The 26992-nt window shown below is 51.3% G+C and overlaps 1 protein-coding gene across 6 annotated transcripts in view; it reads right to left on the reverse strand.

The window, feature by feature from the left end:
* Positions 1-2586: 2586 nt before the first annotated feature.
* The window catches only part of SEPTIN11 (septin 11), a 46293-nt gene continuing 21887 nt past the window's right edge, over positions 2587-26992 (reverse strand). For 4 of the 6 annotated variants that reach the window (XM_079306006.1, XM_079306005.1, XM_079306003.1 and 1 more), the window contains 9 exons: positions 21720-21834; positions 19587-19782; positions 18661-18847; positions 16872-17033; positions 15227-15323; positions 14218-14386; positions 11186-11318; positions 10639-10826; positions 7562-7592 (listed from right to left, as the gene is read on the reverse strand). In XM_079306006.1, coding sequence (XP_079162132.1) covers positions 7577-7592; positions 10639-10826; positions 11186-11318; positions 14218-14386; positions 15227-15323; positions 16872-17033; positions 18661-18847; positions 19587-19782; positions 21720-21834 — 1263 coding nt within the window. In that variant the 3' untranslated portion in view covers positions 7562-7576. Of the gene's footprint in view, positions 4282-7561; positions 7593-10638; positions 10827-11185; positions 11319-14217; positions 14387-15226; positions 15324-16871; positions 17034-18660; positions 18848-19586; positions 19783-21719; positions 21835-26992 lie in introns of those variants that run through there. The other 2 variants (XM_079306008.1, XM_079306004.1) reach the window with 2 other exon arrangements.

A 26992-nucleotide genomic window follows, 5' to 3' on the forward strand; every position in this document is an offset into this window, starting at 1 on the left:
AGCACCAGTCCCAGGCCCACCTCGGACGCGTCTGCTCCGTGTTCTCAGAACGCCCCGTCCCGACTAAGCTCTCTCCACAGCCCTGAGGAAGGTATCCTATCCAGAGCCATTGTACTGATGAAAGCCTTCTGGTAGCAATAAAGAAAGTTGTCCTGGATTCCCAGTCTGATCTTGTGCTTTTCACCCAAACCTGGCTTGGCTTTACCCGGAGGCTGCCAGGGAGCTGCTCTGTGCCAGAGCCCTGGGAAGGGGACATGAGGTGCTGGGCAGCCAGGGAGTCACCCAGTGTGAACCCATTGCCTCTCCAGAGCCTGGCTGGGACACTGCTCCCTGTCCCCTGTTCTGTCCCCCCCCCTCCTGCTCTTTGCCTTCCAAGGTGCCATCTTAACTGCAGCAGGACAGCCTTTTCTTGGGTTCTGGCTTCTTCCTGACATGGCTCAAAAAGCCCCCCTCAAGACCACATTGCTCAGCAGGGTGTGTGTCTTCCTTCCCTTCCAGCCCTTCCTGCCGTCCTTACAGTATTTTCAGTCCCTGACCTTCTCCCATGGCTCAGTTTTCCAAAGCCAGGCTGCTGAGCAGGCTCAAGGTGTCCCTGGTACACCCTGTCACTGTAGGATATTCCCAGTTGTGGGGCTCGCTGCTTCCAGCCCATGGTGTATTACACATCTTTTCCAGTTAAATTACACTGGCTTCTTCCCTTCCCCATGCTCTTTCCCCCCAGTTTTAAGGGCATATTCCCATTTCCCTGCTCACAGCACCAGCACACAGGACAGGAGCAGGGAGCCAGTGCCAGCTGGCAGGGCCTGGCTGGAACAGCAAGGAGGGGAGCTGGGCCTCAGGAGGCATCTGGGTGCTGCTGGGGCAGTTTGCTGTGTGCTGCACATCTGCATGGCTCTGGGGAGGTAACTGTGTCCTTGTCACTGATTCCTGCTCCCCAAAGCCACAGGACAGGAGCAGGTCGTGCACTGCCCCACACTGGGCACAGCCCTGGCTCGTGCCAGCCCTGGGGGGAGAGCTCTGACTTCCAAAATTACAATTAACAGCAAAATGACCCAATTAACAGCATCACCGTGGCTCTCCCAAAACTGCCCAGAGCCCTTCCTGGCCTCCTTGTGCTGACCTGGTGGGCCCTGGGAAGGCAACACCTGTGGAGGCAGGACTGAGTGTCCCTGGCTCCAAGGCAGCTTTCCTGCCCCCAGTGCCAAACAGGCACGCCCAGCCCCGGGGGCTGCAGAAAGAGACAGACACGTTTTATTTCCTTGGTGCTGTGCACAAACCCAATTGCCTCCTGGCTCCCATCACCTTCAGCAGCAGGCTGACTCCAGTGCTGGAACACAGGGCCCCTGTTTCCCACAGGAAAACATTCCCTGATGCCCTTGACTCCTCCCATTGAGTGACCTTCCCACAAACTGCACAGCAGCCCAGTGCTTCAGGATGGCAGCACAGGGTCTGTGCTCCAGGGGGCCCAGGAGCCCAGCATCTCCCTCAGGAGCACTGGCACCAAACCACTGCACTCACCAACCCCAGCACTGGCTCAGTGCCCCAAGCCCAGGGAGCTCCCCAGGGCAAGCAGCCAGATCCCAGGGGAACACTGCTGCCTGTTCCCAAGCCTCCAGCTGCAATCCCAGCTCACCCTCACTGTGCTGCTCCCCGCAGCTTCCCTGAGCCCGCAAGGATTTGCTCTCCAGGCAGGAGAGCAGGGATCCCCTGCAGCAGCCACGCAAGGGTTAACCCCAAAGCACAGCTTCTCCACGGGGAGTGGATGAAGCAGCTTTCCCAGCTCTGCTGGGGCTCCCTGAGCCGCCCCCTCGTCCCCACGAGCTGCAGCTATGTGGGATGCAGCTGAAGGTCACCCTGCCACCCCCTGTCCCAGCCCTGGCTGTGGCAGAGCCCCTGAATCTACCTTTAAAAAAACCCCAAAGCAACCCCACAACCCTCTGCTCACACCGTCCACCCGGGGCAACAAACCCCCAAGTGTAGCACCTGCCCTGTAAGAAAGCTACTCCGTGTTTTGAGCCCGTTCCTTCGAGCTGAGTCCAGCTGAGAGGATCTGGCAGTTCGCACGCACCTCCACCGAGCTTTCTGAGAGTCACGCACAAATTCTGGCTGCAGGGGACCTCTAGAGGACACGAGCTGCCACCTCGGGCTCGCAGCAGGGCTGGATCCTCCCTCTCCTCTGCCTGTCCCTCTCAAGCGGAGCCACCTCCCCTGGCACGCTGCTGCTCCAGCCCCGAGCTGCAAGCAGGGCTCATGGCACCAGCACAGCAAAACTCTACAGAGCTGCAAAATAAAGGCAGTCCGTGTGAGTACAGGCATTTGGGCTGTGCCCATCTGCTCCTCTTGATACTAAGCTTTTAAAGGAATGCCATTTGGAGTTTAGAAGCAACAAAACAGAAAGGTGCAAGGACTGAGGAGAACATAATGAGGGGATTCCCTGGGCAAGCTGCAGGCTGCCATGGCTGCAGAGCCCCCAGCAGTGGCCACTGGCACTGCAGACTGGCACAGGTGCCACCACTGGAAGAACAGGCAGAACAAACTGGGCATTTAATGGGCAAGGCATGTTGTGAGTCAGCCCTGGCCCGGGGGACATGGCCTGCATGAGGCACAGGAGGGCCCTTGGCTGTGTGGTTAATCCCTGTTTGCAGGCATTTTCATGGTTACTCACTGTTTTTTTTCTGAAAATGTGCAGCTCAAACTTGGCTTTTTGGTAGGGATGGGTGGCCTGGGGCACGCAGGGATCCCATCCTGCAAGTGGTGGTTCCCAGTTAAGAAAAACACCCACAGAGTTCTGCAGAGCAAGAGAGGGACAGACACAGCCAAGGTTTAATCCAGCAATGGCCTCGACCCTGCTTTGTGCTGGGAAGGCTGAACTGAACAGACCTGCAGAAGGCAGAATTTCAGACCTGGCCCTCTGGTGGGAGGCACTGGGTACCACCAGAGGCCCCTGCAGCCTTGAGAGCAGGGCAGCTCTGGTTTTAGTATCACTGCACACGCTGTCCCAAGCTACACTTGTGCAAATATTCACTGCCCTCCAGGCTGGGGAGCAGCAAGTCCAGCTACATACCAGGCAAATGGGTACAGCCAACAATCCTGACCTTTCTGAGTGTATCCATAAAGTCACTTCTTTGGTTGCAAAAGTTTCCAGGACTAGGCAGTTTTCCCTCCACCTGGCTGGAAGGAGCTGACCTTATCACTGAGGAGTGCTGCAAAACAATGTGCTTCTGAAAACCCCCCCAGCAGATTTCAGCAGAGCCCCTGAGCAGCTGGCATGTCACACACACATTGCCAGGGGCCAACCTCAGACCAACTCAGGGCAGCTTTACCTTGGCAGGCTGAAGGACTGAGGTTCACAGATGCAAAGAATAAATCACTAGTATTCGGTTAAAAAGAAAAGTGCATCACTCTACACAAAACAACATCCCAAGAGGCTCAGGCTGCCTCCTTCCATCCATCCCAAACCAGCTGGAGGTCACTACACACATTTACAGTTTTGTTTTTACCTTCAAGCAATCCTTTGGCACTTCTCAAGCTTTGAGTTCACTTCCAAAGTAAACAAGGTAGAAATTTTAACAATTTGCCCACATTCAGGACCGTTAAAAAAATAATCACTAATCAGGCTTCAGGAGAACAAAAGGAAGCCCTCGATCTAGGAACGAGCTCAGCTGTACAAAACCAGAATCCTGCTCTGCCCATAGCGAGGCACAGCCAGAAAATAAGGCCTTGACTGTCCAGGACAGGCTCCAGCAGTGCCACAGGATGCTCCATCCACCTTCACACAGCGACACAGAGAACGTCACCAGGTTATGGAGGGATTTCCAGCCATGCCAGAGGAGCACAGGACGCCCTGGAGACGGAGCTGTGGTGTCCAAAGCAGCCAGGCTCGAGGCAGGAATTAGAAATTAAATCCTCCAGCTGCACACACTCACCCCCAGTCTGTTGTTCATGTGTCACCAGCAGTGTCGTGGCCAAAGCAAACAAGGAGGGAGGCAATAAAGTCCCGGTAAGGCGGAGCAAGGTGTGGGAGGGGCCGAGCCCTGCGGCGGCCGTTCCTCTGGCAGTGCTGGAAGCCTGGAGTGTCAGAGGATCCCGCACAGACACACAGCACAGCACAGCCCCGAGGCACGGGGGGGACAGAGGGGGGAAGGAGAGGAGGGCACACGGCACGCAGCAATGGGATGGCTCTTCTCCTGCCAGGGCTGCCCGATCCGCAGCTCTTCCCGGGCCCTGCGGCCCACTGGGAGAGGGGGTGTGGGGCAAGGTGACCGCTACATAAAGAAGAAGCTACAGAAAAAGAGAAAAACAGGAGAGAAAGAAACAGAGGTTCAGAATTGAAATGAAAAAGTGAGGATGGGGGGGAACAAAGGAAGAACAACATTTTAACAGAAGTCACGGGGGAAGGAATGTACCAGGCAGGTGTCACACACACCAGCTCCGGCCTGAGGTGGGGAACAAGCTCATGGCACCACGAGAAGCGACTGACAGACACCAGCACGGACCTACAGAGGCTCCCCAAGGCACAGAACGACCTGCTGGGAAGGCAGAGGCTGACAGGGGACCCTCCTGTGACCCAGCAGCAGCAAACGTCACAAAGGGCACGCAAAGACCAAGCTTTGGGTAAAAATATATTTCCTCTCCCCACTTCAAGTGTTGGCACTATGTGGATCTGTAACCTGAAGCATATACAAGAAATAACTGAGCTTATGCTATAAGGTTATTATTCCATCTGTAATTCAAAAAAATGAAATATTTTAACATCAAATAAAGTGACAATATCTAACAGATGCATACATATCATTTGCATTAACACTGTATGTAGGTTACACAATTGTCTCGTTACAAACACGGGTTATTTTCCAATAGCAAGGTAATAAAGTCCTACACCTATGGTTTAAGGCAATGAGGATATTAAAAATACAAGATTTCTACTGCTGTTCACAGCTTTGTTTCCCGACAATGACACAAACCCTTCATGTTGGCAGAGCCCCGTGCTGGCACGTGCTGGTGGGAGCACCACAGATATCACACCCTGCACGTGCAGCTGGGCCTGCACAAGGGACAGGGGCTGGGGCAGAGCACAGAGCTGCTGTGCTCACACACAAAAAGACACTTCCACCTGCACTGGGACGGTTTGGGAGGAGCAGAGAGCTGCCTGCAGGAACAGGGACGTGCTTGCAGGGGGACACCAGTGTCCCTGCTGACATCTCCAGCTGTCACAGCACCTGGGGGGTGGCAGCAGTGGCAGCTCTCAGCTGGAGAGAGCCCGGGGTGGCTGCCAGGGCCTGCTGTCCCTGCTCACTGCCCTCCCTGAAGGGAACTGTGTGACCCCCAGCAGGTTCTGGGGCAGCAAACCCTTCTCCAGCTCCTGCTGTCCCACTGCCTGCCAGACCCACGTGTGCCCCCTCTCTACAGAGCAGCCAAGCCCCTCACAGAGACCTGGACTGTCCTGGCTTTTCCATTCTGGGGTTTGCTTCATGGCCTGGGAGCTCACCATCCCTAAAAGGCACATTTCAGTCTGCCTTCCTGCTCCTTTGCATCAGCCTAGGGACTGAAATCCACCTTGTCAGGAACATGCAGTTTTAGAGGAGTTTTAACCACCCCACTTGCAAGAGAGGGGGCTGGAGAATGTGCCAGAAGAGCAGAGCTGGTGTGCTGCCAGGAGCAGGCTGCCCCTGCTGTACTCACATGCACAGGTGAAAGCACATCCAGCCAGACCTGAGTCTGTCATTCACTCCATGCACATCAGGGGCTGCTGTGGAAAAAGGCACAGGCAAAGAAATGCAACAGGAGCAGCAGGAACAAGCTAAACATGGCCCTGGGGGTTGAGATGGGGAAAAGGTCACTGCCATCTCCTTTGGCAAAAAGCCAAAACAGTACCTTGGACATCTTCAAGTTTGTGGTTTATTCCCAGATTCTCCAGCACAGCTTGTTTTCTGCTAGAGAAAAACTCAACCAAAAAGACACTAATGCACTTGGCCACAGCTTTCTGTCAAAAAGGAAAAGCTCAGCTCAGCTGATTTCCCCTACTAAACATCCCTTGAAGGGCTGTTAAATGAAGCAGGAGAAATAAATGTTAAAATTAAGTTTTCTACTTGGCACAAAACACTGGTAATTAAAAGGAGGACATGCACAGAGGCAGCTGAAGCAAAGCATATTGCCACAAGCACTTGGTGATGGGCATGTGATGTGACTGCAAAAAACTCATGCAAACAACTCAAACTTCTTCCTTCATAACTCAAGATTTTGAAGATGGGTTTGCCAGAAGCCACAAGAACCAGAATTTCATTTATCCAAACAATCCTGCAGCAAACCTATTTAACCTGATGAAAAGTGCATAGTTGGCAAGTCCAGGAGGGAAAAAAGGCAAACCCAAACAATGACAACAATAAAAAAAAATAACAGTAATAAAAAATTGCTTAATTTAAAAAAAAAAGTAATGATTAAAAGGTCAATTGTTTGATTTCCAGCTTACTTATCCATTTTTGCTGTCTGTCCAAGACATGGTACATAGCTATGCTCTTCCTAAAGCCATGTTTAAGCAGTGAGGGTTAAAAAGCAAGACAACCCATAAGCCAACCTCCAGCACTTCCCAATCCAACACTTGAGGAAGAAGTGATTTAAAAAAGTGAGAATCCTGCCTTTTCTTCTCCCCCAGAGAAATTCCACCTGGAGGCAGGCAAACAGCTGTAGAGGGAGACTGGGGTAGAAGAGTTTTGTGTAAGAGGGCTTAAAGAAGGAGCAGAGGGAGTGCTGGCTGTGCAGTGGCAGAGGAAGAAATGCAGGAGCCACAGGGTAAGCACAGCTTGCCACTCCTTGGGAAGGAAGGGATAGACTGAGAGAAAAGACATGGAAAAAAACACTTTAAGGAGACCCCCTTGCACTGTGTGCTGGCCAGAGCTGATCCTACAGCTCCTTGGCATGTTCCAGGACACCTGAACAGGACATTATTCCTGCTGCACATCCTGCTGGGGCAGCACAGCCACCGTGTGCCCAAGCTCCTTCTCTGGTCTGCCAGGGCAGGCAGCAGGGCACAGAACTAACACCAATTATCATGCAAATGTCACAGCATGCAGGGTCAGTCACACTGGTTATCTGCACACACCCCCCTCCCTCTGCCCAGGGACTGGGGCTGCTGCACTCAGCAGCTCCTGAGGGAATGGGGGCAGGCTCAGCTCCAGCTCCAGCCCTGCCTAAAGGGGCTGGGCTGCCTGGGACACTCCTGCACACTCATTCCCTGCAGCAGCACTGAGGACACCTGAGCCAGCCAATACCTGAGCTGCTGACATCCAACTCTGACTCTCCGTTCAGACTGGGGGCCAAAAATAATTTACTGCTGCTGGTTTTGGTGAGAAAAATACATGGTATCATCATGACCTTGTCCCTCCACCCACCCCTGAACTTCCACTTGCACACAGTCCTGCACCCAATCCCTCTTCCTTCTTGTTCCCACTACGTTATTAATGAGTTAATAGTTATTCATGTTAAAAAATGGAAAAAAAAATATAAAAAGAAAACAGATGGCAGAGACACATTACTGCAAAAGCAGGTGAATGCAGGAACATCCTTGGCTCGACAGGCTTTATGTGAAGCTTGCACTGCAAGTTAAAAAAACAGAACAAAAAACAAAAAAGTTAGCACTAATTGAACTCTAAATGCAAAAAAAAAAAAAAAAGAAAGCCAGGAGAGCCAACACCAGCAACCCTCTCCGGTGGGTGGGCATGCAGATGGATTATGGAATTACAGAGACTCAACCTCAAGGCTGGGCTCTACTCTGGCCTAGGACAAGCAGAAGGAAAAAGAAAAGCTGTGGGGACAGAAGAACTGAGCAGCCAGCCCTGTAACTGGCCCAGGTCACAGCCTGCCACTGCACCCTGGTGGCCCCAGGGCTCATTGTGCCCAGGGGGGACAGTGCAGCTGCCCATGGGCATCCCTGCAGGAGGGAACTCAGGCACCCATTGCACACCAGCATGTCCCCAAGGGCTTTCACAGCCAGGCCAGAGCCTTCAGGCACCACCAAATCCTCTTTCCACAGGGTGCTGGGCCAGGCCCTGGCATGGGTGCTGCAGCTCAGGAGCTGCTTTGGGATGAGCACGGCCCCAATGGCCAGGCCTGGCACATTGCACTGGAAACTTAAGTGGAAAGGAAGCTGGGAATAAAAAAGTTTTATGTTTGGCTTTCAGAAGCAGCTTTAAATAATGTGAGACAGAACCCAACCAGATGGTCCTGGCTCCTGGGGGCTGTGGATGAGCAGCAACACACAGCACATGTTGAGGCATGTGGCCATCCAGCCAGCACCAGAAGGCTGCTGGCCTTCCCACTGCTCTCTGGCCAGGAGCTGCCTCCAGACTGCTCAGGGTGGGAGCACAGCCCCACACCAACACTGCAGCAGGGTCAGAGTGTGCTCAGCCCCACATCCCAGCAAGTGCCTGGGTCTGCTCTGCAGCCACCCCTTCAGTGCCTCAGGAGGGACACAGGTGTGCTGTCCCCACACTGCTGATGTCAGGCCAGAGCCCCAGACTTGGAGATGAAAAAGAGTGTAAGCTAGAGAATTTCTGGAGGAATAGTCTGGAAATCAGGAAGGCCAAGCTCTGCCTCGTGGAGTCAGGCCAGCAGCAGATTTCACCCTGAGCCTTCCCTCTGGCATACACAGCACAGTGGAAAGTCTCTCTTGTCCAAATTGGAGAAATCTGATCCCACCTTGAGAAAAGACAGCATTCCCATGAATTACTTTGTGGGGAGGCTGCAAGGGTCAGGCACAGTGAGGATTTCCTCTGGCAGCTGCACAAGAAGCACCAGGGGCCATGGCAGCAGAGAGAGAGGCTGGAAGCCTTAACTACACAAACTGCAGCTCCCCATTAGAGTGCAAGGAGAAACTCAAAGCCTTTAGAAAACCAAGGTGAGCTACAAGGCAGGAGCATCAGCATTCCCTCCAAAGGCTCAGTTAGTAACTGACACTAGAGAACACCTGCAGCAGTACAGCACCTGGTGTGGGTGACACAAGGGCACACTAAAACACAGGCATGTTCCTGGAGGCTGGATTTCTGTGAATGCAGCAGCAAAGCAGAACCTGTGTTTGTCACAGTCCCTGGAACAGCCCTGCCTCACCCACCATGCTGGAACCTAACAGGAGCTCACACTGGCTGCCCAAAGGGACAGAACCTCCTAGACTGTTCTGTACTGCACTGCTCCTACAGCTAAGAGATGAAACACCCTGACTGACTCTTAAAAATATTAGGCTACCAACTCAGAGATGAGTAAAAGTGTCTTCAAAACCTTCTGTTCCTTTCAGGGAGTGCTTCACCATGTCTGAGCTCTCGGGGGAGAGAAGCCAAGTGTCCCAGTCTGTCTGCAGAAGGGTGTGCAGCCTGCCTGGGACACTGGCTGGTGGCAGTGCTCAGCCTGACACCCCTGGGTGTGGTCTGGAAGGATTCTCCCCGTGGAGCAGAGCATGCAGCACCCAGCAGCCCATGGATCCCAGGGGGCCTGTGGCCATGTCCTCAGCCAGCATCCAGCAGCAGGGCTCCATGGGAGCTACATCAATTTACATCAGCTGAGGAGCCAGCCCAGGCCCTCCCCACCCTCCCTGGGCAGCAGCAGAGGCAGGGCCCAGTGTAAAAGCTGCAAACCCCAACAGCTGCCCCTGCAGCACCACTGCTGCCACCCAGCTCAGGCCACACAGGTGCCTGAGCCACGTCCCTGCTGGCACTTGCCCCTCCAGGGGGGACAGTGTTCCTCAGCCAGGATACTCTAAGGAGCACCCCCTGCTCTCTCCTGGGCAGTGAAAGCAGTGTGGAACTGTCCTTTTTGTGTGTGGGTTAACCAAGTGTTTTCCAGTGAGATTTGCTGCATCCCCAGCTTTCCCAATGGCAGGTACCAACTAAGCACCCTTAGCACAGGGGACTCACAAAGGACTTGCATGAGCACCCCCTTACTAGGAATGCAAAAACCAGTGGAGGGTAAAGGATTACACTCCTAGGACAGGAATATAAAATAGTAAAAAACAGTGCCATGATCTTGACTAAAAGGGTTTCTTAGCTTATTATGACAACTTGATACAACCACAAATGCCATTTAACTGCAATTACGGTACCATAGGAGTTTGTTTTTCTAAAAAAAATACAAAACCAAAGCCTCTTGTCTTTAAAGCGACCTTCCAAGTAATCACTTTTGGCACTAGCATTCCCCATGTAAAAATAACATGGTGGTTTTGGTTTCTAGTTAACTTCTACTTACAACTATAACCTTAAGGAATGGGAACAGGAGACTACCAGGGAAAGAAAGGATGGGTAGCAACTCCCTTAATAATTCTGGCTCAGGCAGATAAATCTTGAGTCCAGAACATCCCATAGCTCCAGAAGATGCTGGACAGATCACAAATCAAACCTCTACCATCCAATTGCTCTCCCACACCAGTCAGACTAAAACATAAAATCTGAAGGTACTCTTCCAGAGAAAAATTAATATCATGTCCCTGGCCCACCCTTTAGAAAACAAAAATATTTTATTTGATCAGGCTGAGAAAAGGCCTGTTTCCAGTCTGGTAATGGGGAAAAGCAAATACAGACATGCAGCAAGAAAGAAAAAAACAACCTCCCAAAATTTGTAACAAATCCTACAAAGGGTGTGGTGACATCCGCTTACTTTTTCTTGTCCTTGTCTTTCTTGGTTTGTTGAGAACCTGCCTGCTGAGCCTGTGACTGTAATAGCTGAGCTGCTGCCTTCTTCTTTTGAAAGTTGCTCAGCTCTTCCTCAAGTTCCTTCTTTTTGTCTTCCACCTTTTTCTTCTCTTCTTGGTGAGTCCTCTTTAGGTGGTCAAACTTTTCGTGGAGCTGCCAGGACAGAGACACTGGGAATTGGCTGGGAAGAGGAGCATGTTCCACCCTGACTGACTGGCAATGATGCCCCAAGTGCTGCTGCAGGCACTCCCTGTGCCCAGCCTGCCTGGCTGGGTGGGAAAAGCCCTGCTCTAACAACCACAGGCACACAGAGGGTGGGAATTCCCACCTTGCACACCTCCATATTCCATCCCTCAGTGCCTGGCACCCAGTGGGCTCCATCAGAGCAAGGGGGGCACTGTTGCCTGCACCTCTGCAGCAGCATGTGCCCCTCCAGCAGGCTGAGGAGCAGCCCCAGCAGGGCATTTTCTGCAACAGCCCTGCCCAAGCCCTCTGAGCCACAGCATACTCACATCCTTCTCTGCTTCCTTCAGCTCTGCTTCCTTCTCCTTCACTCGCATCACAAACATCTGCCTCATCTCATCCTCCTTCTTCTGCAGCTCGCCCAGGAATTCATTCCTCTTTGCCTCATAAGTCTCTTGGAGACTGTGAAAACACACCAAAGCCAGTCAGAGCAGTGTTCCAAGCACAGCCATCAGCTTCAGCCTTTGCAAACTTAGGCTGTCATGTCACAAAACACGGTCAGAGCTCCCTGGCTAGACCATAACCCATCCCAGCTTGCTAGGTGGCAGCAGTGGGAGGAAAATCCCTGCTCAGGATGCACTGCATCACCAGCAAGATTTGTGCAGCACACCCGGGGTGAGATCTGCCCCTGTGTAATTCATTAAGCACAACACTGACACAGAGCAGAACTCATTTGCACTGCTCATTGCTGACAGCTTGATTTAGATAGAGCCACCCAGGGAAACCTCCCTTTCTCCTTTGGCCTTTCCAAACCATCAGCAGCCTTCCTCTTCTAAATAACCACATTGCTGGATTCCTTCATTCCCCATCTACTCCTTGGCATTCCTTTATTTCCCCAGCACTGAGATAGGCAGTGAAGATTTGGGACACAAAATACATTGTCCACGTACCTCTGAGATTTTTAAAGCCTCTTAGGAACTCTGGACGTCAAATTCCTCTTCTGTTTTATTCCTTAAATGGATTTGGATAGCTCAGCCATAATGATAGTGTGGGAATGATAACTATTTCCCCCAAGAGGCTTTTCTGAAGATGCATTTTTGAAATGAAAACTCCACTGAAGTCACATGGACATATTGCAGCCGTGTGATAAGTAACACATTAACCATTGGGCCAGTGTAATATCCTAATTCAAATAAAGTCAAGCTTTTGCTTTTCCTGGCAGTGCTGGGGGTTTCTGATGGCTTTTTTATTGTTTGTTTTTTGTTTTTTTTTTTTTAGGGGATGTAACACTGAGCTGGGTAACACAACTTGTCAAATTATCCCAAGCCTTGTATTTAACTCTGCTAATTAATAGGCACTTCAGTTACTTCCTAAAATACTGTCCAGACAGGATGCCCAGAGCTGTTCTGGCACAGCACTGGCACAGCCCCAGAGAAATCACACCATTCCACATGACCACACCAGCTTCCTACACATGGAAGCAAAAATACTGATTCTAAAAATGACAAAAATCCTTTCGTGGGAGAGCAGGGCAAGAGGCATCTTGGATTCTTAGCTAAGTGCAGAACCAGACCTCTGCCAGCACACAGACTTCAGGAGACTCAAAACAAAATCTCTAGAACAGTGTTGGATTTATTAATCCTCTGACTGTGGACACTGTTATTTAAATTCCTGAGTCCTTCTGAAGGATCTGGCAAAGCCCAAGGGCAGGTGAGCCTCTGCTGCTCAGTCAGCACAAACTGAATGTGCAATTAGTGCAGGCTGTCCTAGGGAGCAGCAGAGCCTCACAGAGTGAAATGGAGAGCTCTGCATGCAGCTCATCAGATCCTGGGCTGCAAAGCACTTCTTCCAAAGCTCAGTTCCAGAAGCATGATGCTGGGTGATGGGCAAGCAGGAAAGGCCTGGCAGGAGGGAGAGGGGCAGGGGCTTCCTGTTAGATTGTCCTGGGTTCAAAGCCTCATTCTCTGCTGCAGTGACTCTGACTTCCAGAGGAGCCAAGTTCTCAGAGAAACTGGCCTGGCAACTCCCAGGCTGCATGTGAAAAAAAAACAATTACAGCCCTAAGGAATAACAGTCCAAACCAACTGGGATCCCTGCAGCTTCTCACAGGCAAAGATGACAAGGGAATTGGCTTTTAAGTACACAAACATATGAACCTAAATTACAAGAGTAACTTGATTTCTCAACACGCCCCCACACAGAGAAGGATGCCCTGGCAAATAATATTATTTGGCAAAGGAGTGTTTTGGAATGCTTAACCAGAGCAGCAGAGAATCCAGCCCACAGGACAGCAGAAGGGTCTCTCTGCAGAGAGACCCCAAATCATGGAGCTGTTGGGATCCTGGTGCTCCCTCCTGACCTACTGCAGCCTGGCCAAGCAAGGGAGGGCTCTCAGACACCACCAGCCTCCCTTTTCCACACCTCACACAAGCCCCTACAAGCACCCATGGTTTGCTGGGACCTCCTGCCCTGCTGCCCCTGACATTTGCCAAAAGCTCCCTTGCTGCTGGCTGATGCAAGCTGGCTGAAGAGCAGCAGTTCCTGTGGCTCCCAGAGCCAAGATGCAAGGAAAAGCATCCTTTTGATCCCTGAGCTCAGAGGGAACATCTCCCTCATTGCAGATATACATCAGCCTTGGCCAAACAGCTTGGGATCGTAGCTTTTGTTTGTTTATTGGAGGGAAAAGGCACCCAGAGTGAACTGCTCTCAACTAGCACGTACCAGATGGAGAAATTCTGTACATTTTCATTTCCTTTCTACTTATAGCTTGGTCAAAAGAGGCCTCGTGTACAGGAAGCAATGGAAATTCCTCAGATTCCTCCAAAGGAAGGGCTGAGTCCATCTTAAGCCAGAGCTCTCCAGAAAGGAAATCCAATAAAGCTTCACACTTGGGCTTAGTAACAGAGCTGGGCTTGACTGATTGCAGCAGAGTTTCTGCTGCAGCTGCATCAGCTCAGCAAGTCAGAAATAAGACCCCAAACCAATGGCAACCCCTGGCACGCTCGTGTGCCACAGGGGCACAGCCCCAGGGGTGCACTGCAATCCTGACTGCCTTCCCTGGAGGCAGAGAGGAAGGTGGGGGGCTGTAAGGCAGGGGGTGTAATTATTGGGGAAAAGCTGGGGAGGAATGGGAAACAGGAAATGAAAGGAGAAAACAATCACTCCCTCTCAGATTCCCACACAGCTGCTGTCCCTGGCTAAGGGCTTGGGCTGCAGACCAATAAAGCTGTGTGTGCAGCAATCAGCCAAAGCTCAGGCACGGGGCCGTGGCAGCCTCTTCCCAGCTCACCTGGGGCCAGCTGTGAGGAGCTGAGGAGGGTCAGGAATCCCTGACCGGCCTTCCTGGCCCTGCAGGCCCTACCTGAAGGGTTTGCTGTCCGGGTCAGTGTCCTTGAAGCCCATCTCCTCCAGCTTGCAGCGCCGGTACAGCTCGTAGTGCCGGCTGTGCGTCTGCTCCCGCAGGTCCTCCATGTTCACCCGGATCAGCATCTCCCGCAGCTTCACAAAGTCACAGTGGTTCTCGTTCTCCACTGCACAAACGACACAAAAACCCCTGAGCTGGGCTGTGCAGCAAACCTCAGCGCTCCTCAGGCACACAAGCACAACTCCAAGTGGGAAAATGTGTGCTGAACTGGGGCTGGAGCCATCCCACGCCAGCAGAGCCCAAGGCCTGCACTGGATCTGCAAGATCCGTGTGCTGCCCATCTGTCACAGGGCTCCTGTCTCCCCATCCCTTTTCACAGCAGCAAGGTGATGATCCGTTTGCTCACAGGATCTCACTTCCCACTCAAACCCACCCAAAATCCTAGCACTCACAGGGGCTCACACAGACAAAGTCTAAACGGAATCTCAAACTGTCTGGTCCTAGTTTTCTGGGAACAGCAAGAACCCAGCAGGATACAGGTCAAGTTCAAGACCTCCCAAACACATCAGCTTCTTTCCAAACTATTTTTCCCAGTACCATCCTCTGGTGAATACAGCTGAAGTCTCTGGAGCTGCCTCAGGGTCAGCTGGTATTGCTGAGAAGCCAGAGAGTTTTGCAGAATTGCACTGGGAATGCTCCCCTGCAGCTTCCTGGGCCACTCTCCAGTGGGATACACAACTGAGGCCACAAGGAGACCATCACCATCTCAATCCTGTGCTGGTTGGAATGCAAGGATCAGCTCAGTATTTTTGGCAGCTCAGCAAAGCTTGGGCTGCAAACAGTGCCCTGGCCAAAGTCTGCCCTCCTGCAGGAAGGAGCTTTTGGCTCCATGTCCAGATCTAAGCTGTGCTTTCCCAAGGCAGATTTCAGTAAGGGCCATCTGGAGACCAAAGTGTCTTGGACCATTAGGGGACAGGAGGAGAAGTTTGTGCCCCTGGTGACATACCCTGCACCACACCCCAGGGGTACTGCCTGGCTTTTGCCATCTTGTTGCCAATCTTCACTTCTTCAGTGCTGCCAACCACAGCAAAAGGAAGGTGGACCTGCAAAGGAAAGGGACAGTGAGCCCGGGGATTTCCTCTGCTGCCTTGCCAGAGATTGTTCCTCAACAAAGCTGTTTACTGGGGCAGCTCTGCTAGGTTAAGGTTGTTTAAATTGCCTTTGCAATTCCTCTGGTGTTTTAGGAAGAGCAACAGGACAATCTGGATAAGAAACCTGATCAGACTTAAAGGCCAAAATTCTGAAGTCCTAAAAACACAAGATATGTACATATTTTCCACTTAATTACAAAGCACTGCTGTCTTAAGCATAGAACAAGTCTTACAAACTGGAACTGAATTTGAACACAAAGAACGGTGAAAACAATAAAAAAGAAAATAAAATACATTCTCTCAAAGAAGGTAGGCTCAAAATTCATGGGGATTTTGCTGCAGAGGAACTGCTAATGCTTCCTCTTAAACAGGGCAAAGCTGTGAGCAAGGGGAAGAGCAGAGCTGACCCAGCCCTGGGCTGACACATCTGAGTCATGGAGCTCTGCTCTGGCCAGGTCTCTCCGAGGGTGTGGTGGTGACAGTCTGGGATCTACTCTGGGATCTACTCCCAGAAGTGTGGCTGCTGAAGGAGGGAGCTCGCCCCAGCTGCCAGCCCAGCCCTGTGAAACCCTCCCTGCCTTAACAGCATCCCAAGGGGCTGGGTGCAGGCTCTGGGAGTGACAGCCCTGTTGGCCAAGCTGTGGTCACAGGCTGGGTGGGAGGGGAAGATGTCAGGACAAAGAGGTTATCTGGCAAAGAGCTTTCCCAGCAGCCAGGCTGCACCTGAGGAAGGCAGAACACTGCAGACACTGCACCCTGGTAGAGCCACATCCCTCCTCTGTGCCAGCTTCTCCCAGCTCAGAAGAACACAGGCAGGGAATGGAGGCAACAGGGAGCTTTGGAGAGGGTCTGACATTCAGCTGGATGAGATAACTGCCCACCTAAAAGCCCTTGAGCAGGAAAACCCACAACAGCCTTCAGGTATCTTAATTTGAGTGCACTTGCTTTAGGACTGGCACATGTTCACTGCCAGCAACCCTGAGCTCAGGCTCTGCCCTTTGCACCCCGAGCCAGGCCATGGCACACAGCTGCTCCCCTTGGTAACCCCACTGAGGTGCTTGGTCCAGCCTAGCCCTGAGTGCCCTCAGTCCCACCCCATTCCTGGAGGCAGGGTGGGAGGTGACAGCCTGCTGCTGGAACATCAGTGCCTGTGCCCCACTCGCTCCCACCGGAAACCGAAACAAAGGCGGCGGGGATGAATCACCCCACGGAGCAACAAGTGTGGGACAGGAAAGCCAAACCTCAGCTCCCTGCCTCCCATCCTCTTCCTTCCCCAGCCAGGAATGCTGCAGCAGGGGAAGGATGTGAACACTGCACAGGGGAGAGGTGCTTGGCACACAATGAAACGTGTCACACCAGGTATCTCCAGCACCCAAAAGCCCTCTGGCCAGGCTGGTGTCTGGGCTCAAACTGCAGTTTTAAAGCCAAGTAAGACACAGCAGGGCCATCAAGGACAGGCCAGGCAAAGCAGGGGCAGCAGCCCCTGATAACATCACATACACTCATGGTGGCATTGATCTCGGCCACCGTCTCCTCGTCCGTGGGGAACTGGTAGATCTGGACGCCGTTGCTGACCAGCTCGCTCATGATTTTGCTTTTGAACTTGTGCAACTCGTTCTTTGCAATGGTGTCAGCCTTGGCAATGATGGGGATGATGTTCACCTGCAAGACAGGACAGCACCTCCATGTACAGGACTGCACAGGGAGAGAACAGAGTAGGGCATGCAGTGACAGCCCTGAAGGGCCACAGATCAACTTCCCTGTGGCTGCTGCTGCCAGCAGCACCACCTCAGACAGGATTTCCAGGCAGCAGAGATGATGGCCTCAGAAAGAAGTCAAATGCAATTTGGCAACATGCTATTTCCTGTCCTGTCACACTCCCCTCCTCATCCCAATTGGCTGGACAGGAAATGCTGTCATAGATTATTATGAGCTGCTCCAAAAAAATAAGAGAGGAAATGACCATCTCTGCACATCCCCTGGTACTGCAGCTGGCTGGATTACAGCAGGAGCCACGCTCAGACAAGAGCCTGTCACGGGCCCTGGCTTTGGGAATGTCACCAGGGACACTGGAGGGGCAGCAGAGCTGCTGTCACCCCATGGGAGGTGGAAGCAGATGTCCCTGTGCAGCCCTGGGACACACAGGACAGGGCTGGCAGTGACACAGGCACACTTCCCCCACCTGCATGGCCTCATGTGCCCCTGAACACTGCTGCACTGCAGGACCAGGGCTCACTCCTCCCTGCACATGAAAGATGAGTTATTGACTGTCTTCCCTAGACAGGCTGTTGGCAAGGATAGAGATCCTGCCTTCTTTTCCTTTCTCCTCCCTCCAGAGGGACAGTTTCTGCTTTTGATCTTGCAGGCCTGCTTTTCCCTGCAACAGCAGACAGAAATTGTACTGAGGATAACACTAACATCGACCTATATGGAGGGATTTTAACTACAGTACTTGAAAATCCCTTTCTATTACATCACTTAATTCTGTTTGGAGTTATTAAATCCCCCCTGGCCAAAAGACAGAACAGGAATGTCAATTAGCTCACTTGGGATAAATCTCCATAACCTTATTTTCACTTGAAGAAAGCAAGGAACTTTCTGTATCACCACATAAAACCCAATTGATTGGCCTCTCTAGGAAACAAAGAGCCACTGTCATCACTGATGTCCTGCAGAATCAGGATCCAATGAGCCAAAGGTGCACAGTGGACTGATTTCAACTGCTTAATCATGATGGAAAGGAGCACAGAGAAGGCTCAGTTTAGCTACTCAGGCTCTACACTTATTTTTCCCAGAAGAGGGGCAATCTCCTTTGAACCATGGTTTAAACCAACCCATGAGGGTACCTGGAAAAGCAGATGCCAAGTAACATATTTATTCAGATTCTTGTTTATGACATGACAGCTAGAACAGCACTGCATTTGCCACAGCAGATCAAATCACTGTTTTTGTCTAGCTGGATGTGGTCAGAGTGAGCAGACACAGTGCTTCCATTTGTTTTGCACTGAGTAGAAAGACAACCTGAACTGTCTTTATTGACTTTAAAGATGAGCTGGGGAGCACACAGCCAAGTTCTCTAGCCAAGGCAGAGCTGGCAAAGAGCAGGAGTCCAAACTCTCAGTAAATCTCTGCAGCATGTGAAGCAGAATAACGCAGCAGCTCGCCCAAGGTGTGCTTCTCACACCTTTAGTCTGCAATTCCCCACCACCAAACCCAGACCTCATTCTCCTGAGCAGATGGCAGGTTAATGAAAGCACTCCAGGGCCGTGGTGACCCAGGCAGCAAGTACCTTACTGTCCAGCTTCTTCATGGTGACCAAGTCCAGGGACTTGAGGGAGTGTCCGGTGGGAGCAATGAAATAGAGGCAGGCGTGGATCCGCGTGTCGTGGTAGTTGAACAGGGATCTCTTGATCTTCAGCTCTTCCTGCAGGTAGGCTTCAAACTGTGCATCAATGTACTCCACTATGGGCTTGTAGCTGCAGGGACAAGGCACAGAGAGAACCAGGGAATTGGCTGCTGGGGCCACACTGATGGACACTCAGCCCTGCACTTCAGGTGCCTGCTACCCTGAAAAGCAAAACCTTTGGTGGTTTCTCCAGTTAAAGTATGAGCTGCTGCTCTGCCAATCTCACTGAAAGTCATCTAACATAAAAAAATTCAAATGTGAAATCGTGACCTACCCCATAGCTTGTCCAAAATCTCATCATCTTAAAGGAGGGAAGGGAGAGTCATAAGATAAGAGTGACTTTTCAGGAACTGAAACCTGTGAGCAAAGCTCAGAAGATAACTGCACCATTCATGGACTTTGATAGGACAACTTGTAGGAGAAAAAACAGCTCATGCAGTGTAACGTGCTTATCCAAGTTAACTGTGCTTCTGGAAAGAAAACTGTTCCATGTGTTCCCCCACCACCAAAGGCAGCTTCATGGATATCACCAGGTGGGTCTGTAAAATGACCGCTGCTCCAGTTTCCTGGGTTATGGAAATTCTGCCTCTGACCATGAGACACGTGCAAAGAAAGCAGTAAGGCCTCACACTGGGAGATATATTAGAAGAAACCCCTGTAAAAAAAGCAGAGCAAAGGATGGCTGGGAAGCCTCAAACTGGAGGACAGCAAATGACACCCAGGACACAGCGGGAGAAGGAAAGCTTTCCCTGCACCCTGCGTTAGGCAGGAGCAGCAGTGGCATTTCCTGGGGGCAGGGCTGGGCTCACCTGTCGTCCTTGTTGATCTGATCCCCAAAGCCCACGGTGTCCACGATGGTGAGCTTGAGGCGCACGTTGCTCTCCTGCAGCTCGTAGCTGCGCGCCTTCAGCCTGACGCCGGGCTCGTTGTGCGTGGCGGGCTCGCTCTCGAACTTGGTGTTGAACAGCGTGTCCATCAGCGTGGACTTGCCGATGCCGGTCTCACCTGGGCGGGCACAGCGGCGTCAGCGCGGCGCCCCGGCTCTCCCGCCCCTGCCCCGGCACCTCCACCTGCTTAGGGGTTATTCCACCAGGCAGCAGGGGAGTTAGGGTATGTGCACATGGCTGAGAGCATCCCTGAGGGAACAGCTGGCTTCAGAGACACTGCCCACTGTTACTTTACAACTTTCTTTGGACAGCAAGTTGTCAATTCTCTTAACTCCACCTCTGATTCCCTGATTTTGTTTCAGCCTTTTTAAGGCAGCTTTGTTGTCTCAAGAAGATCCAACAAAAGTCTGAGACAGAGAAATATATACAGAGTTCTTAATAAAAAAGGCACACTGCTTAAATACCAACTTTTTAAACTATTAGAGTCTCACTAATCCCCAGTGCAATTAGTAACGTGGATGAAAGCATTAGCCTAAATCCCATTTTTCAGTCAAAACTGTTTGTTTAGCAATTACACTCTCAAAGAGCTATTGCTACCCATGCTGTGAGCAGGGGTGGGCTGAGGCAACTCACATGGAGAGCCAAGTCCTAAACTGATGGCACAGACTGCCCATGGCTCAAGCTGTGAATTTTAGGGAGCTCCTGATGTGAACTGCAGCGTTCTATGCCAGATAGACTCTGCAGCATTTCATATCCCAACTACAAGTCTCACATTACAACACTGAAGCTAATTTGTCCTCTCTCAAATCACAATTTTTAACAATAATTTTTTTCAAGGGTGAGATTTCTGTTCCTTGGCCAAGCGCAGCAGTTTGTGTGACACTTTAATATGGGGTTAAAATCGGCAGAGGGGCACATTTGACAAGAAAAAAAGAGGAGGATCAGATTGCTAATGGAGACGTATTAAGTCACACTAAGAAAGGTATATTTACTGCAAGAGAGAAAGGCAATTAATTTATGCCATTTTGATCAAAGAGCTGCCTGCTAATCAGGCTGTTCCCTGCTGGACTGAAGTGGTTTCATGCTGCTGTGAGAGTCACGTGAGGGTTGGGAGCCTGAGTGTGCACAAGTGCAACCATTCTCTTATCTCCTCCTTTCACACACAAAGCTGCAAAGAGGAGTCGAGTTTGCCAGATTTCTTTTCAGGCTGCTCACAGAAATTCTCAATTTGCTGTAGAAAAATCACAGTCAGAGGGTTGTGGGGTTTTTCCAGCTAATTAATGTAACTAATTAGAAGGGACAATACTCCCCTCTTGGAGGCTTACATGAACAATGAATGGAAAGATGATGTTTGCAGGCTGCACTGACAAGCTAAGAGAAAAACCCAGCAGTTCTGTCCATTTCCAGAACCAAATTCTGGGTTCACTGACAAGCCAATGCTGGCTTGGCTCACAGCTCCCTGGGGCTGAGCAGTGGATTTCCAACTGCACAGAATCCACAGAGCACTAAGACAGCAGCCACCTCCCCACAGCCAAGAGAAGATGTTGCCTCCTCATATTTCACCCTCTGAACAATTTGGGAAAAGTAACCCAGGCTATTAAACCAGCTTGCAGATTAAATTCAGCAGAGGACAGGTGGCAGGCTTTGTTCTCCAGTACATCACTTGGAGACTAAAAATGGCATAGTTTCCAAGAGGAAAAACTAAGAATGTAAGGAGACAGGCAAACCTTGGAAAGGAAGGAATGCAATTTGGTGAAAAACAGCCTCCACACCCAGAGAAAAGCAGATTTAAGTGAACATCCTTTTAAAATACATTCAGTTCCCAAGCTCACTCAGTTTCCTTACAGGCAGCCTTTGGGGAGAGCAGCTCTGCTGGATGATCAAAGGGATAGATTTTAACAGGTAGCAATTTCCATGCTTTGACTCAGGGGACGGGGCAGAGAAAGAGCAATACTGGGTTTCCCCATGGAGCAGCTCTGGGAAGAAAGTGTCCCTTCCCTGGCAGCATGCTCTGCAGTGGCTCAGCCCTCAGCTGTGCCCCTGAGGGTGACCTACCCACGCACAGGATGTTGAAGCAGAAGCCCTGGGACGTTGACTTGTTGACCAGCTGGTCTGGGAGGCTGTCGAAGCCCACGTGGCCAGACAGGGACAGGTTCCTGAGGTCATCGTTCTGCAGGACCCAGAAGAAAAGCATTTAGCAGGGCTGCAACCCCACCAGGGAAGAAGTCCTGTCAGGACTGTGTTAGGGACACAGGATCTGAGATGAGGTTTCCCTCCCAAACCCACTCTCCTTTTCCTTCTATCCATCTCTGCTGTGGAGCTCAGGAATGCAATGTCCCTGACCCCAAGGTAAGCAAACACCACCACACCAGTTCTCCAGGCCTGTCACCAATAGACCATGGCTCTGCAACACCCAAATGCTGTTTCTGAGGCCCCAGCATCCCACATCCCTAGGGTTACCCTAAGACTATTTAGGCAGACACCTGGGAAAGAGAGTGGAGCACAGTCAGAGCTGTGAGCTGACCAGTTCCTGTTTAGCTGGTGAAGCAGCTGAGGCTGCTCTGTGTCCACTGCACAGCTCCACAGCAGAAACCAGCCAACCTTCCACTTCAGAACTTCCCCAGCAGCATGGGAAACTCCCCAGACTTCCCAGTGAGGCTGCCTGTCTCCAGAAGCACACTGAGGAGTGACACAGGCTGTGAAATGGCCCTGCTTGTGACTCCCAGAGCCATTCCTGACAGACACCTGTGCAGGTGAGCAGAGAGCCAGGCTGCTGCTTTCCTTGGCTCAGTGTGCCAGGGGGAAGGAGCAGCTCTCAGACTTGCTCTGTCCCCCCAGGACCACAAGGGAAATGCCAACATTCTTGCCCTTTTCCTGCAACCCCTCGACATGCCCAGAGCAGGACACAGCTCAGATAGCAGCTGTGCCACTAGAGCCAGCTCAAACCCTTTCCTGCTTTTCCAGGTTTTGACAGGAAGGGGATAAAGCCAGCATGCTGCTCTGCCATGCCTTGGTTTACAAATAACCTCATCTGACACGAGGTGAGGAAGCAGGGCACTGTTCCCAGTGTTTCCTGAGTGACCTGAGGTGCTGCCTCAGCAGGAAAAGGAGCCAGGCCAGGCTGCCCAGGGGTGCCACTCACCCCTCATGACCTGCTCTCCTCCTCAGGGGCTGCAGCTGACATCCAACACTGACAGCACCCAACACCCAAAGCTGCTCTGTGGAGGGCAAGGGGGCAGCACAGACCTTGCACACCACCCCAGACTGTATTTGGGACCTTCCCACAGCAGCTGTATGGCCATGCACAGAGTTCAGAAAAACAAGCCAGCCCAGTTACCTCTTCCCTGTTATGCCAAAGTCCTGAGCACAGTAAAACAAGCAAACAAAATCCCCACCAACTTGGTAGACCTGGAGCAGCTCTGCTGTTATTTCACAATATTTTTCACCTAAAGTTTGTCGTCCTTGATTTGGAAAATACTAACCTTTCTCCAAACCCAAACCCTCCCAATGGAGTCACTCCACCAAGGCCACAGTAAATTACAGTCGTGGGCAGCCTGTTTCCACAAAATCAGTGGGCTGTGGACTAGACATGGACAACTCTTTGGTTGTTAACAATCAAAAGCAGAGGAGGACTTTCCACTCTCTGCACAACTGGTGAGCAGCTCCACTTCCCTCCTCAAAATATAACAGACCAGCCACCAATTGAGGGAGAAATGAGTTGCATCTGGGCTGACTGTTGATGAAAATAAACTCAGACCTAAAGAAATACAAAAATTCCCTGAGAAAAGTGATGTGTCCAAGTGAGAATACCCACAAGAGGGATTTCCCTGGAAAAGGCCCTAGGATTGGTGTATGATGTGAATGGGTTAAACAAAATATTTGTAACATTTGTATTTCTAAAAATACTGATGGGCTTGGGTTTATGATCAAGGGCAGGGAGCTCAGAGCAGATCCCAGAAAGCAGTTTAGGGCCCATGACTCACAGGCTTCACACAAAGTGGTGGGTGTTGAACATCTCTCAGCACAGCACCAGTATCTCTTTCCCTGACATATTTTGGGAAAGCAAGTCCTGCCTCATCATCAGTTGCTCAGCAGGAACAGGAGTTAGACTCATCTCTTGCATCTGTGTCAGTTATTTTTGCTGCAGACCTTCTCTGGTTTATTTCCCACCCCTTGGTTTTCTTTTTTTCCCCCTGCAAGTGGCAAACATCAACAGTGGAACAAACAAAAACCATCTCTGCACTTTGCAATGCCGAGTATTTTTCACAGGCTGTGCTGCACAACAGGAGACAAGAGGAGCCTGATATCTGCTCAAAACATCAAAACACTGGTGAAAAGATCTGAGGCCTGAGGCACAGGCAGAGATGAAACACAAAGGCAGGCATCCAGTCCCTCAGTGCTCCCAGGATGCAGCACATCTCCCCAAGTGGAGCAGACACAGAAAATTGCTGCAGCTCTGCACAAGACCCACAGACAGACATTTGGAGGAGGCAGCAGAGCCAAAGGAACTAGATTTCTAAATCTCTCCTCCACATACAAAGCCAGGTCTGCAGCATGCAGAAACCCTGGGAAAGCTGACACGTTTCTGGGGGAGCTGCAGGCTGCTTCTGTCCAGAGCAAAGAGCTGCATATGCTGCATAATCACTCAGCACTGCAGCCAGGCCTCTGCTTTCACCTCTTCAAGAGAACAGCTTCATCCACTCCCATGCATTTTCACCACCTGCATTCCTTTCCCAAGGAAAGGAAGCCTCTGCTGGAGAGCAACAAGCCTGATTGCTCAGGGTATCAGCAGCAGAGCAGGCAAGTGATTCACACTTGGGGTCTGGCAAACAGAATTGTTGTAACAACAAGGGGATGCTCAGTCAGATGGTCCTGCCTCTCCAGCTGTGAGCTGCCATGACAAGCTCCTGAGCACAGCCAGGGGGCTGTGATGCCCACTGAGAGCTGGGCACCTCCCAGAGCCCCTGGCACACCAACAGGCCATGGGAATGCCACAGGCATTGCTTTATTATTCCTCCTGCCACGTGGCTCCTCTTCCAGAGGATACCAGCAGGGCTGCAGCCCAAGTGCAAAGGCATCCCATCACCCTGCCTCACTGCCTGCTTGCCAAGCACACCCCTCATTTCCCCTCAGATGAACAGAGCTCAGCACAACTCCTCCTCTGCCCAGCACTGCACCTAAAGTCCTGCTGGACTACAAGACCTGAGGAGTCACTCACACCAACACAGTCCTGGGAGATGCCCTGGTAACCACAGCCAAGGGGCAGTGGCTGAAGCACTGACCTCTTACAAGCACACCTAAACAGTAACTGCTTGGCAAGCACCTCTCCCTGCTCCCAGCTTCAGGATCCATGGACAAGATGAGCATGGGTAAAACTGCAGCTCCACAGACTCCTGCACAGATCAGCCAGTTTGCACCAGATGTGCTGCTAGACTTGGGTGTCTGGAAGTGCTCACATGTCAGCTTAAGACATCCCAAAAGCAGTCTGTATTTTAAACTCCTCCTTAAGGCAGCCACATCTCCTTCACTAAGCCCTGCACTACAGGGCATCATTTCCCTCCCTCTTCCCATCTCATCCATGAGCAGGAAGTGATTCTGAACATCCAGAGCTATGTGCTAACCCCTACAAAAACTACAGAGCAGCATGAACAAAAAAATGCTTGTTTCTTGGGAAAGATGCTGACCACTTGACTTCTCTTTGCAGAGAGCCCTGCAAGGCATCCCACAGTCGATATTTCTTGGATCAACAACAATCTTTGAGCTGCTGTTATCACAGCTGCTGGCTTTAAATGCAGCAGGAGAGGGGAAGGGGTAAGTTGAGCAGAGACAGGCCCCCAGAGGCACAGCAAATACTACCTGCCATCACTATGAGGAGACTGATTGTCAGGATCCCACGTCCCACTGCTCTTCATTTTCAGGGGGTAAAAATGCCTTGCAAAAGACAAGAAAGGGTTTGCAGTCTCAGAACCCTGTCAAGGCTCTTGGAGATGTATTTTTCTCCACACATAGCTCCTGGTGGCAATGGTTTCACAGGTCAAGCAATGCAGTAAGGGATGCTCTGTGGCAAACAGTGGGTTTGGCTGGATAGGAGTCAGTGAAGATTAAACAATTCAGCTGATGAGGCATGTGCAAGGAGAGTCAGCTCATTCCTCCCAAGCCACAGTGGCTTGGCAGAGCTGCAGGAATAAAGTGATTCTCCTCACTGGAGTCAGGAACAGCAGTTTGTGTGTGGATGGGGAGCTGGAGATAAAGGTGGTCCAGTGCCACTCCTCCAGAGGCAGCACAAAGCAGAGCTGAGTCCTTATGCTTCCCAAAGTGTCTGGCAGCTGACTAGAAATCAAGCAAAGTTGCTCCTCTCCCAGGCAGCAAAAAAGCCCTGCTGCCAAAAGGCCAAGGAGAGAGTTGCACAAGGACATTTACTGTCCCAGTTCCAGTCTGCTCTCCTCACTCAGGCTATTCCCCACGCCAAGCCAGCTCCTGGCTGAGCCCCTCTTGCTTTAAGGCTGTTCCCCTCGGGCCCCTCCCAGCCCACTGCTGCTGGCAGCTGGGGGTCAGCTTCACACGGCCTCCCAAGAGTTAAAGAAAACAAAAACCAGCCTCAGATTCACAGGGGGAAAAAGCTGGTATGCAAAATATTGAGCTCAACCCCAAATATGAAGCAAGTGTTTAGTTATTTGAGGCCACACGACTTAGGAGGCACCTTTAAGAAATTCTAAAAGCTTTTATTGTTGTCAGCAGCTCAGACCAGCAACATTTTTGACCCATTACTAGGTCAAATCATCTTAGATGTTGCATCCAAAGCCAGGGACCTCAGGGATAGTTTAGTCTGCTCAGATAAAAAAGCAGGAGCACAGAAGCAAAGAGCAGTCAGATCCATCCCTCTCCCAGAGCTGATGTTCCTGCCAGCAGGGCACTAAGTATTCCCAGTGTCTATGCCAGAGCCAAGCTCCCTGCTCCTTGAAACAGCACCCAAAATTCCACTGCCCTTCCTCATACAGGGTTAAGGGATGGACAAACCCTTAACTGTTGGACAAATGAATTTATGAGCAGTATGGGGAGAACATGGGAAGCAAGAACAACTCCCTTCCCCTCCTTGGCATGCAGGGATGCCAGAAGAAAAGGGCTGATAGCAATCCATCAGTTAATCAGTTCATAAAGAGAGGAAGGACTTCTTGGCTGTTGTTTCAGGCTAAGATAACCATCAGTGTCACCAGCAGGGGAGGGGGAGTTCCTGGCTCCACTGCTGCTGGCTGGCTGCAGGCTCAGGAAAATGCTACTCCAGTCTGGGAGGTCCCTCGTTGTTTTTCTTCCCCCTTGCTTTCTTTTTT

This window comes from Erithacus rubecula (assembly GCF_903797595.1).
Source record: "Erithacus rubecula genome assembly, chromosome: 5".
Taxonomy (NCBI): Eukaryota; Metazoa; Chordata; class Aves; order Passeriformes; family Muscicapidae; genus Erithacus; species Erithacus rubecula.